A 13,500-nucleotide genomic window follows, 5' to 3' on the forward strand; every position below is an offset into this window, starting at 1 on the left:
TGGCAATGCGGCGCGGTCCGCTGAAGGGCGGCGGAGGCAAAAATTAGGATCGGCAGCGGCAACGGCAATGATGTCCGGCGTGGGCGAGGGGATGGATCGGGCGAGCAAAGGAGAGGCTGGCGGCGGCGGAAGATCAGATCTGGGCACGACGCATCACTCGGGCGGTTTTTTTTGGCGTTAGAGGTGTGACGCAACGTGGGCGGGGCGTTGGACAAAGAAAAACCAGCGAAGGGAGGGGATGGTGGGAGGATAGACGATAAAAAACCAGCGAAAAAAAACCGGAAGACTATTCACCAACTGCTATATTAGGAGTAGAGATAGCTCACGGAAAGTCCCTGTTTTTTTCGGCCCCTGGGCAGTTTCCGGTTCACAGAAAGCCACTGGTTTTTAGACCAGTTTTTGTTTATTTTTTCTTTCCTTTTCCTGTTTATTTTCTACAATGTTTTTTCCTTTTTCTTTACTATTTTTCTTTTTTTCAAAATTCTTGAACTTTTTAAAATTCGATTAACCTATTTTCAAATCAACGAACTTTTTTTAAAATTTGATGACTTCTTTTCAAATTTTAGGAACATTTTCAAAACCGACGAACCTTTTTCAAAACAATTATTTCTTTCAAAATAGATTAACCTTTTCAAATTTGATGACCTTTTTTCCAAATTCATGAACTTTTGTGAAGTTTGTGAAACAAATTGAAATCTGCAAAACTTTTTGATTTTCTTGCTATTCTCTTAGAAGAAGTTCATATTTTCATAAAATCCAATGGTTGACCGGTCCATGACTGGTCAAACACGATCCGACCTACAAAAAAGAATGTGATCAAGCGACTAGGGAGAGATTGCCTTTTTCTTGGGCCGGCCCACGAGCAGGGCGCACGGGCGCCAGCAAACCTGTTCTGGTGCTTAGGGCGCTGAACGAGGAGATCCCGTTATCATCATCCTTGCAGTTTTTTTTTCTTTTTTTGAAAAATGCTTGGCTTCATTCGGTGGATTGCATGCGAGCATCCATCTGTCATCCGTGCGACGCGTGTCTTTGTCTCCCACGTGGCCGCTGCTTGTTGCTCCCTATAATGCGTTTCTGCAGCAAAGTCTTTGTTGCAAAAAGAAATTATAACAATACCTTGGTTGCAAAAATAAATTGCAACGATACCTTATTGCAAAATAAATTAATTGCAACAAAACCTTTATTGCAAAAAAATTAAATTGCAATAAGACCTTTGTTGCAAAAAAAAAACTATAACAAGACCTCGTTGCAAAAAATCTGTAACTTGATCTATGTTACAAAATTTTCTGCAATATAACCTGTATTGCAGAAATTTCATACAAACATGACATGTATTGCAATGATCGAAGATAACGCTCGGCCACTCAATCCATCATATCCCGACAGCTCGTGAGGCGACGGATCTTTTAAAATAATCCGCCGGCCAACGCATAGCGGTGCTTTTTTTTAGAAAGTATCTTTGCAAATCTTCAGTGTGTAGTTCGGACCGATGAAAGAAAATCACTGGTTTTATTTTATGGAAAGAGCCCACGGAACGCGTGTTCCACCCCTCCTATCCCAAACCCAAACCCGCGTCCTCTTCTCCATACGCGCCATCCCAACATTCAAGATTCAAGATTTCCAGCACTACAAAAGGCGGCAGAGAGCGCGCGCGTCTTTGATCCACCCATCCCAAACCCGCCGCCGGCGCCTCCCACTCCCAGATCCCCAAACCCTAGCCAGCTCCCCGCCGGCCGCCATCTCGATGACCCATGGCCTCCTCCCCCGTCCTTCCCATGGGCTGCAGGTTCAGCCCGTCCGACGCCGACCTCATCTCCTTCTACCTCCGCCCCATGATCGCGGGCGAGCCCCTCCCTGAGGCCGCCGCCAGGTTCCTGCACACCGCCGACGCGTACGGCGCAGATCCGGCCGCCCTCGTCTCGGGCCTCCTGCCCGCGGTCCCGCTGGCGCCCAAGACCGGGGCCGAGCGGCGGTGCTGGTACTTCTTCTGCTCCGCCAAGGCCCTGTCCGGGCACGACAAGCGCAGGTCCCGCGCCGTCGGCGGCGGCGAGGGCACGTGGCACGCCGAGAAGGGGAGGGCGGCCGTCCTCGACGGCGAGGGACGCGTCGTCGGGTACAAGCAGAGTTTCAGGTACAAGCCCATCCATTCCGACGGATCCGTGGAGGCCGTGTGGCTCATCGTCGAGTTCCGTGTGGCTCATGATCGTCAAGGAGATGAAGAGAAAGGTGAGACAGTTCCAGTTCTTTGCAAGGTCTACCAGAGCCCGCGCAAGCCCCGATCTGCGTCCGTCCCGACGTCGCCGGCATACAGGAGGGGGAGGAAGAGGAAGGCCGGAGACGACTCAGCTCCGGTGAAGACTGTGAAGCGGCAGCTGCTTGTTTCTCCTGCTGCACCAATTCTGCTGCCGGCCGTCGAGCCACAGCCAGACTTGAACAACTGCTCGGATGGCGTCTCAGTGGACCAGCTTCTTGATGATCTCATGTCCGGCCTCACGCCTGATCAAGTCTTGGGTGACTTCTTGATGCCTTTACCTGAATCAGATGTCAATTGCAGCTTCTCCATGGCCAATGAGAATTCTGATCAAGTCTTTCTGGGTGACTTGTTGATGCCTGTCCCTGAACCAGTGGTCAACTACAGCTTCTGCATGCCCGACCATGCCGGTTCCATGGTGAGCAACTACGGCACCGTCCTCCATGGTGGTTCAGTCACACCCCTTTTTCACAATTCTGATCAATTTGACTTGTCGGTGCCCATCATCGAACCACTGCCAACTGACTTGCAGAGCCAGACAGCAATGCTAAATTTCAGCTTCCTGTCGTGTGCCCCGTATGCTGGAATTTGCGATTCTTGGACAGGAGGCGAGAGCACGGATGATGAAGCGGCCTCAGTCAGCTGGTATGACTCTGCTCAAAGCTCACCGGCGGTTCCAACCGAGTGGATGATGCAATCACCATTTGCCACCCCATATCTATTCTGAAGCTGACCAGCTTCGTATTGTCTGTGTTTTCGCTACCCCATGGACAAGATACATGCAATCGCCGTTTACCCCAAGGATAGGATACATGTTTTTGTAGCTTGTACCAAGGTTCAAGACCTTGTTGCGTTGGCTGATGGTCGATGTAGTTATGGCTTATAATGATCTGGTTACGTATGTTAGTATACATTGGGGAGGTGTATTGTCATCATTAACTGAATCTAGATGTCTGTTCAATCTGAATTTAGATGTTTTATTATTCAGCATGTGCCTGCTTGTGATTTCCTGTGTTGTAAGCAGTAATTAATACCCTTTAGCTGCTATCTTTGATCCTACTGCTGGCTCATGCACTTGGGATCCTTTGCTGTCTGATAACTAATGAGTGTAGTACGTATTTGGATCTTAATTAGAATGCAATGCTTTTCTAACAGCTGGGCGAGAAAATAATGGTACTGAACTCATGGAAAAGGAAAACAATGAAATTTACTAGTTACAGTTTGACATTGTTCTAGCCAACTCTTTCAGCACACCTAACGCTTCAGACCGGGACTCCTGGTTCTATCATTCTCAAACCATAAGTTTATGGAATATTGGAGACAGAAATTATTGGTCTTGGAAATAGTTTCTCTCTGTATATTACTCACACATTATTTCCATCTCATTTAGGTGGAATTTTATGGTGGGCCTTTGTGCTGGAGCACTCTTACAGTTCCTGCATCTTCCGGTAGGATCTTTGATCAGCAATTGGCGTCCTTCCTTGTTCTGGTTCTAACTATTAAAATAGTTTTCAATGTTTTGTTTGCTCCTTGAACAGGCAAAGGTGCTTATTGTAATGGGCAAAAAGTTCATGTCTGGTCAACAGACAAGGTAGCCTATTTTCTCGTGTACAACTGTACAAGAACAATATGAGCACACCTGTGTGTGCCTGCCATGAAAATATTCCAGTGACCGTAGACCCAATGTACCTGTTCATTTAAGTATTTCAGGAAGCAGTCGTAATGTATGTAATACAGATTGTTCATGCAGCAGATATGAGCCAATATAAATTTGTTCAAGGAATTTACTGAGACGTTACTAGGGTAAGTGAATCTTCCTGTGATTAAAACGGTATCACTGTGTGTTCACATGCTTTTCTCCTTTATGTTCTTTCCTTTATCCTTCTTTGAAATGTACTTTCTTTCAGGGAGTACGAAGGCTAGGCTCTGCTGCTGCTGATCTGTCCCATGTTGGTCTAGGCATTACAGAAGCCTATTGGGAATAACAGCTTAAGCGATGTAACAATCTCTTTTGGTAACTCGGTTTGGATATGTCCCATGATCCTTTTTGCCCCATGAAATTAGATTTGTGAAATAATTATCAGTTTGGTTGAAAGTGGGACTGGCTTATTTGTTTATATTCAAACCTTACCGCATTTTTATCCGGGTAATGTTCATGTTTATGATAGTTCTTATATTTCTGGATTCTCATAATTTGGTTTGAAAATTCTAGAGGTAATCTTAAAGGTTTCATTGGGCAATTTTGAGCTAATTTCTGAAAGCAATTGATTCCGTTTTCTGTAAGATGCAGAATTTGCGTAGTAAAAGCCTAAAAGGTATCAAAGTGATGCAAATATTCTGAAATGTATTTATCTAGCATAGTCTTAGTTTCAGTTTTATAAATTTCTGACAGGCGCCGCAGGTTAGTATGCTGAAAATGCCTTCTCATGTTTTGCTAAAACTGTTACACTGCAGCCGCTCGCCCGCAAGGGAAGATAGGGACTGAAATTGTACCATGCTTGGGCTCAACCCCACCAGCTTCAGACCAAATGGCTGCACCACTGTAGCGATGCCCAAGTTGGTTATGTTGGACAGCCAGAAACTTCTGTAATATCTCTATTAGCTTTTTTTAACAGCTCTAGCTGATTGTTTGCTTAATCTTTCCAGTGAGACCATTGAGGAGCGATGAGAATGTACCGACAATATCCTAGCCTGCATTACTAATAAACTATGCTTCTTCTGCCATATATTTCCTTTCTCTGTTATTATTTCTGTTTGGTTGGCAAACAGCGTTTGGTGTTTTTGCAAGTATGTGTTGTTGTGTTAGATTTGTGCACACTTTTCAAATGGTTGACGATCAATTCATGTTGGGGAGATTTCGCATGAATCTGTTTAATTCTTGCATTCCAAGATGGAACTGGGATACCACCCTCTGGCTAAATGCATATCTTTCTGATCTTTGTCATGAATCGGCGCTTGGGGCTGAAGCAAAGGATAGTCAGAACCACTGGATTTTCTCATATGCTTGGTGCATAGGGATGAAAATGGAGCGGAAATTTTCTGTTTTTCCGGAGGAAAAATGGAAACGGGGAGGAAATATGAAAACGAAAACGGAAATTTGCAAAACGGAAGCGGAAATGGAATTATTTATGCGGAAACGGAAACAAAAACGGAACGGTGTTTTCCGATGGAACATGCATGGAAATGGAACTTTCCGTTTCCGTGAATATGGAATTTCTGTTTTTACTATAGACCTATAGCTGCTTTGCAGCCCAACCACCAAAGAGAACACAATGGCACAATTAGTAGAATGGATCTAAGGCCCAACTTCTACTACCACACATGTACTCAGCTTGACCCTATACGCAATTGTCCGATACTACTACAATACTACACTAAGTTGCTAACATAATGATACTATTTTGTAGCCATGTTAGCAACTCATTAAATTTGTTTATTTTTGTGTGTATTTCTCTATGATTCAAGGGGTTTTTAAGTTCCGATCAATGTCTATTTCTGTTTCCGTATCCGCTTTGTATTCGCTCCGTGTCTGTTTTTGGTAGTATCTGTTTCCGTATTCATTTCCGGGGTTTCTGTATTCATTTCCGCTTCTGCAAAAAAATATGAAAACAAATATGATAGCACTCAGTTCCGTCCGTTTCCGCTCCGTTTTCATCCCTATAATGGTGCAGAGGTACCCATTTGCACAACATCTGGAAACTCACAGGAGTTAAAGATGAGTAGGCAGGGTTTGGAACAACTTTGGTACCAGCGTATGGTCAAAATAACTATAAGCTGTTCCAAATTTAAATCATAGCTTATTTTTTTAGGGAAAAGCTTAAAGATAGCTTAATTTCACAACCCCTTATTTTCGCTTCCCTAGCTTATCTATTCCGCATACATACAGTTTCTGACTCTGCCTTCCGCTGAAGGTTTTCTCTTGCAGTCATCTTATTCTGAGTTGGTGCCTCCAGAACTTTACAAGCAAACAAACTTTACATGTGCGTGCCACTCTTTTTTTTAAAAAAAAATCATAGTATTACTGAACTTGCCTTGCTATAATTATCCTCTCATGTTGACAGGAAAACTGAATGTGCATGTCATTTCTTATATAATTACATATACATATTACGAAATGTACCTTGCAGAAATTGATCTCTGATATACTGCTTCATTATTTGATACAAAGTCGAATATGTATTTTTAGAATCTTAGGATAGCCATTCCCTATATCCAATACAAGATGTTGCTACTTACACAAAGGAACAAAGTGGCACGTGACATTTATTTAAATCGTTACAAATTCATATCCAATACAAGATGTTGCCCACACATGTGTGGATCATTGTGCTAGTAGTAGTACAATGTATTGTGAAAAAGAAACTCTTGAACAAATAGGTAGTACATGACTACATGCACATAGATGTGAAAATAAAACACTGGTCTGATCAGCATGTGCCATCTGCGTGCGATGCAAAGCTCCAGATCTTCATCTGTCATACCCTATGGACGATCGGATGCTGTGAGTCCAACACGTTTGGAGTCAAAGATATCCGATTTCATGTATTCCATGAGAATAGCAACGACGGTCGTGATCTCTCCGCCGTTGCTGAGTTGTCTGGCATGGGAATCTGGTGTGCACCTGTAGCTCACGTAGCACAGCATCTCCATCCACACTTGAGAGATGAGGTCCAACATGTCAGCACTTGTAGCAGGTGTATCTAACGTCATGTCTATCAGCTTTTCGCCAAGCTGAGATGCTCTGTCAAATGTTAAGTTCTCTTGCAATGCCCCATTAGTCTCCTCAGCCGAACAGCTAGACCGAGATGGATCATGTTCCAGTGTCTGAGCAATCTCAGGAGTATCAAGTGCTTTCCCACGCTCCCGTATTAAACTGACCAGATCTTCTGCTGAGCTATACTTGAGACAGTTTACCACCTTATTGCACAATTCGATATACCTCTGGCGACTAGCATTGTTGGGCAGCATGTGTGGGCGTGCGGCGAGCAGGAAAAACATGTAGTTGGAGAGCACCTGAATCGTGTCAGCAAGAGCTGGCCGGGGCGGGTATCTCTCATCGTGCCAACTGAGGTAGACATGAGTGGCGATGTGCCACACGAGGATGCTCTCGTCCAGTTCGATGCCCACGCTCCAGCTGACTAGTTCCTCTTGCGGTATTCCCATCCTCTTCAGTGCCGCCTGGCCCCGTGAGTTTTGGATGTGATCTGGGCTCTCTTTGATGATGCTCACGCTTCGCCGCAGTTGTCTGTCAAGCAGATGGCTGAAATCTTCTGGAACTGGAATGGACTGAGTGTAAACCAGCATGTTCCACAAGTCCTCACGTCCCATCCACCTTGCGATTTTGCTGCTCCGATTGTCCCTGCTATCGGTGCACAGGTGGATAAAGTTGTGCTGCCCCATGGAGCCCGACCAATACCGCAATGGCAGTCCTGCATTTGACATTGCATAACTAAGGAGAGCCCGGGGCAAGCTAACCAGATACAGAAGATAGCTGCAAAATGTCTTCTTAACTAATCCAACGCAACTATTCCCACCATACCTTTGAAAAGGCTGAATTGTTAACACAGCTGCTTGTGCCCAGCTGGAGAACATGGCTCGCAGCAATGATGTGATCTCCAGGATGATGGCGCCAGCCAGCAAAACATAGGTGCCAGCGACATCTACTGCGTTGTACTTGTCACCATCTTCGTCGCTGAATCGACGCAACAACATGAATGCGGTGATAGTGGCCAATGGCGACATGACACGGATGCAAATCCCATACCAGGTGTGGATCACCGGGGCCTTACTGTAGAAGATGTCGTACATGATCGAAAGCTGCACCTCAGCCATCTGGTATAATGAGCTCCACTCATATTCCAGCACTGTCATTCCAAGTGCTACAAGAGGCAACGGTCCCTTCAACAAATGCATAGGGAAACACAATAGCTGGTGAGCCGGCATCACTCCGTAGTTGTGGCCTGAAATTATCACAGAGACACCGCGATTTCTGATATGCACAGTGCCAAAACTCTGATAATTCTTGCCCGATAGGTTACTACTGCTAGCACGCTTGAGCGCCCATACTCTCTCCCCGTACTTGACAACACCAACCACAAACATCAGGATGGCAGCCTGACGGAGCAAAGTCTGATGGAGCACAAGAGAGGACTCATAGAGGACATAGCCAGCTGCCAGCACCTGCACCGCAAAAATCTGGAGGTGTCGCATCCACAGCCGGTTGTCTTCGATGGAGTATGCGGTGATGTTGTCCTGGCCACCAAGGTGAAGCAGCAGGAACGGCGCCCAAAACGCCATCAGCTGGTGCTCAGGCAAACTCTGACTGCCGATCACAGACATGTGGCCCAAAACGTATATGGCCGTCGTGTCGGCGAGCTGGTACGCCAACCAAACGATGGCTCTGAGCATGCCGGAGTCTATGAGCGGACGGATCTCCGCCGTGATGAGGAGAATCACCTGCAGCGTGAAGCTTAGCAGCACCAGTGCCTGGATCCCCCATTCTTTCCAAAACACCACTAACTCCTCTGCTCCTCTGGCCATTAATTACCAAGACGATTAACTGGAACTGGGTTACAAAACAACAACAACCAAAATGATTAACTACTCGAAATCAAGTGGATTAAACAACAACAACAACAACAACAACAACAACAACAACAACAACAACAACAAGAAGAAGCTAGTAAGTGTACTTATGCGCGTGAGATTAATGTAAAACTAGAAGGGTCAGAACTTACATCTCGTATGTAATCCGTCGGCCTGACATGGGACAGATCGATGTCAGGCAATCGATTGGTTCACCGGCTGCTGCTAGCAGGAGAGAAGAGAGTTGTATCGGGGAGAATAATTAGTCCTCAACTACGGGATGACTATGCGACGCGATGTATTCATATGTACACCCGCTAGTCAAGTAAATAATCCAACATCAACAAAGATAATGAGAAGACCCGGTCCAATCTTTGCTAATAACCAAGTCCAGGGAGCTCGATAACCTCAAGGTATACTCAACCACTTTATTTTTTGTTTCTGGGGCTGTCAAAAGTTGTCACAGGCGTGATAACCACCAAGCCACCTCTTTGGACGTGCAGATTTAACTTCTTTTTATTTGATTACTTACTTACTCTTTTTCAAACGGCTTTGCTTTTTCTCTTTTTTTTAAGTTTTTCCTTTTTCTCATAAATTTTTGATAAATTTTGATCGACTTTTTTTCAGAATCGATGAACTTTTTTTAAAATAAATGAACCTTTTCTCCAAACCAATGGAACTTTTCTCCAAACCAATGATTTTTTTCTTCAAAATCAATGAACTTTTTCAGAATCGATGAACTGTTTTACAAATTTAATGAATTTTTTTCAAATTCGGTGAACTTATTTTAAATTCATGAACTTTTTTCATTTTTGTGATTTTTTTTCAATGGTACAAACTTTTCTGAAAATATTTGATTTCTTTAAATTCGTGGTTTTCGTGAATGCCTTTTCAAAATTACGTTTCCTTTTATTCAAATAATTATAGTGGGTATATAATAGTACTGACTGAATGGTAAAAAGAGCTCTGTTTCCAGTAGAAATTAACAAACCGAGCTTGGTCTAGTGGTTAACTCGTGTGGGCATTCACAATGGCGTTCGGGTTCAAATCCCACTTCTCTTCATTATTCATTATCTTTATTTCTAATGGACGAGTTGATGAATCGTCTTCGCAGTTTATTTTCGCTGATTTTTTTTCGTCTTTCCTCCCACCCTGGTCCACGGTTTATTTTCGCTGATTTTTTCTCGTCTCTCCTTTCACAACCCCCTCCCACCCTGGTCCATCGGTTTATTTTTCTCTGTACTCTTTATTACTACCAGAACTTTCCTAACGTATAACAAATCACGGATCTAACTTCCTTAAATTATGCAAATCAATCGATTCCTTTTATTGGTTCAATTTGTCTTAGGAAACAAATAATAGATTTTCAGGAAACAAATAATACATTTTAATCCAACTTCCTTAAATTATGCAAATCAATCGATTCCTTTTATTGGTTCAATTTGTCTTAGGAAACAAATAACAGATTTTCAAAAAATAAATAATACATTTTAATCTAACTTCCTTAAATTATGCAAATCAATCGATTTCTTTTATTGGTTCAATTTGTCTTAGGAAATAAATAACAGATTTTCAGGAAACAAACAATACATTTTAATCTAACTTTCCTAACTTATCTAAATCAATCGATTTCTTTTATTAGTGAAATTTGTTTTAGGAAACAAATAACACACACGTCACAACTTTCCTCCCAATAAATAGTTTCTTAACATTTGCAAACTTTCCTAATCAGACACGTCACAAACGGGCGGGTACTGATATCACGTTACCAAACAATAAAACCCCATTTGCATAGAAATCAGTTCAAAAATCCTAACTTTCCTAAATTTTTACCTTTCCTTGATAACAATCCCTCCGCCACATTTGCCCACGGCGGTGTCGAAGGCATGGCGCAGCAGCTTACCAGCGGTAGAGCAGCGCATAGCAGCAGGAAGCAACACGCAGCAGGCGAGGCGAGCGGCCGACGGTGGAGGGCAGAGATGCGGCTGGCGTGGCCGAGGGGGCGGCCGACAGAAGATGGCCACGACTGGAGGCGGCGCGAGGCAGGGGCGCGACAGCGGGGCGGGCGAAGGGATAGGCGGCAGCAGACGGGGCGAGCGCAGCCAGCGAGAGTGTGGCGCGCGACCAGGATGTGTGTCGCGCGGGGCATAGTGGTGCGGTGGCTGCGGCGAGCGCGACGGCAGCGGCGGGTGCGACCGATGCTGTGTAGCACAGGCGTGGACATGGAGAGGGAGTGGCCCCGCGAGCGCGGAAGAAGAGCGGTAGGCTCAGGCATGGGCGTGCATAGGAGCGGGCATATGCCACGGGGTCAATCCGAGGAGTTCGGTGCCTACCCCTGCAATGGCCATGGCGGACGGTGGTTCTCGGCCACAGCGAAATACCCAACGAGAGCAAACGAGAGGGGAAACAGGGGGAAAGGCAAGAGGAGATCATGGTGGTGTCAATGGCGCCCTAGGGGAAGACATGGGAGCTCGGGGCGGCGCGGATCGAACGGCAATGTCACGGTGGCCCAAGGTTGAGGAAGACGGCAGCGACATCGATGTGGGGGTGCTGGACTTGATCTCGTTGGTGCAGACGAAGTAGCGAAGGCGTTCGGAGCTCCTCGACAAGCTCCTGGCCCGCAGGGAGGGCAGTGGCCATGTGGACGGGGTCGGTCATGGTGGTCGTGGCGTCTGACCTCGTCTAGATCGATGGGATCGAGCGAGCAAGGAGGAGAAGTGGATTTGGGAGGGGCATTGAGGAGGAGTGAGGCCATGGGGGCAGGGAAGGAAGGCGTCACCCTTATCCATTCCCCTTCCATGCTAGCGAGGTGGTCGGGCGGGAGCCCGGCTTTGTAGCGACATGGCTCGGGGAACAGGACAAGACGACCGCGCGGGGACTGGACCGCTGAGCCCGTTCGGTGGCAAGGCCCGGGGGTAGGGTGAATCCCTTTTTACATCGTCCTTTTGGTTTTTCAATGTATTCTAATCTGTTTCTCCTTGTTAACACCGTTTTCTACTTATTCTTATCAACTAAATGATCTCTACTCCTAATGTCTCAGTTGGTAGTCTCCGTTCCGGGTTTATTTTCGTCCCACCTCCTGAGTGAGGGAGAGGGGAAGAGAGAGTGAGGAAGAGGGAGGGAGAGGGTGTGTGTGTGTGAGAATTTGATGGTAAAAAGGTCGTCAATGTCACTTAATATGTATGAGAATATTAAATGTAATATTAACATAATTGATATTGAACTTTTAAAGTTAATGTGGCCCCATTGCAACGCACGGGCGTTTTTTCTAGTTCATTATAAAGGTGACCTTTTTCCTTCACGGTTTTGCTTTTTCTGTTTGGTTGATTTGATGGGACGGCCCAAATCGTGTTGTCTTCGAGCGCTAGGGGCGCGGACGGACGCCTGCAGCGCTGTCTAGGGGGATCTCCTATTCAGCGGGCGATTCCTAAACAGCGCCCGTTGCGCCCGTTTCTTCGATTTCCACAAACGGGCGCACACCCTCTCCCCGCCATTGGCTGGCCCATTTTCATTCTTTTTTTCCCTTTTCTGAACTGCTGCAAAAAAGGGCATGAGGTGGGGATCGAACCTGCGCCGCGGTATTCTGAACAGGTCGCGCTAACCAACATAGCCAACTCAACTTCCGCGATTATTTCAATCTCTTTCCGTCTTTTGTTCTCGCGTTTGTTTCTTTTTTTCTTTTTTTCAGTTGTTCTTTCTTTCTGCCCTTTTCTTTTTTTCTTTCTTTTTTAAACTCGCGAGTTTTTCTCCAAAATTGACGAACTTTTTTTCAATTTTATGAACTTTCTTTAAAATTCGATGAAGTTTTCTTCAAAATCGATGAACTTTTTTCATATTCGGTGAACTTCTTGCAAAATTGATGAACTTTTTTCATTTTTGGTGAACTTCTTGCAGAATCGATGAACTTTTCTTCCAAATTCCCTGAAATTTTTTCAAATTAGATGAACTTTTTTTAAGTTCAATGAACTTTTTTTAAAAATTTTATTTGGCAGTTTTCTGGATGTTAAATACCATTGGGTGGGTTACTTTTTATTGGCATTGGAAACATATCACATTATGGCAGGGCAACGTTTCACAATTTAATGAATCCTCCACTTATTTGATGGGATGGTTAAGAGATTACCTATGGTTAAACTCTTCACAACTTATCAATGGATATAATCCTTTTGGGATGAATAGTTTATCGGTATGGGCGTGGTAGATATTGATGGTATTCGTGAGCCTGTTTCTGGTTCTTTACTTTATGGAAACAATATTATCTCTGGTGCTATTATCCCTACTTCTGCGGCGATCAATGGACTTTTTTCAAATTCGATGAACTATTTTCGAATTTGATGAACTTTTTCAGATTTTTGTGAACCTTTTTGAAAATCAATGAACTTCTTTTTGTAATCGGTGAACTCTTTTTGAAATCGAAGAACTTTTTTTCAAAATCGATGAACTTTTTTTGAGAACCGATGAACTATTTTCAAAATTGATGAACTTTTTTTGAGAACCAATGAACTATTTTCAAAATCGATGAACTTTTTTCAATTTTTTAATGAAGTTTTTGTGAATTCGTGAACTTTTTTGAATACATGAACTTTTCTAATTCACGATTATGTTTTAAATCTGTGGACTGCCGAAATTTGTTCACGTATTTTTCAAAAGATATCACGTTTTCT

The 13,500-nt window shown here is 44.4% G+C and overlaps 1 protein-coding gene across 1 annotated transcript; it reads left to right on the forward strand.

Moving 5' to 3' along the window:
* The first annotated feature begins 1,688 nt into the window (after positions 1–1,688).
* On the forward strand, positions 1,689–4,600 carry LOC123130183 (NAC domain-containing protein 91-like). The gene has a single exon (XM_044550135.1). It carries the CDS (start codon positions 1,752–1,754, stop codon positions 2,976–2,978), a length of 1,227 nt encoding a protein of 408 aa, XP_044406070.1. The 5' UTR covers positions 1,689–1,751; the 3' UTR covers positions 2,979–4,600.
* Positions 4,601–13,500: the final 8,900 nt, after the last annotated feature.

This window comes from Triticum aestivum, chromosome 6A, assembly GCF_018294505.1.
Source record: "Triticum aestivum cultivar Chinese Spring chromosome 6A, IWGSC CS RefSeq v2.1, whole genome shotgun sequence".
Lineage (NCBI taxonomy): Eukaryota > Viridiplantae > Streptophyta > Magnoliopsida > Poales > Poaceae > Triticum > Triticum aestivum.

What these genes read in the sequence shown, in the direction of transcription:
- LOC123130183 (XM_044550135.1), top strand. Translation starts at nt 1,752, where the DNA reads ATGGCCTCCTCCCCCGTCCTTCCCATGGGCTGCAGGTTCAGCCCGTCC.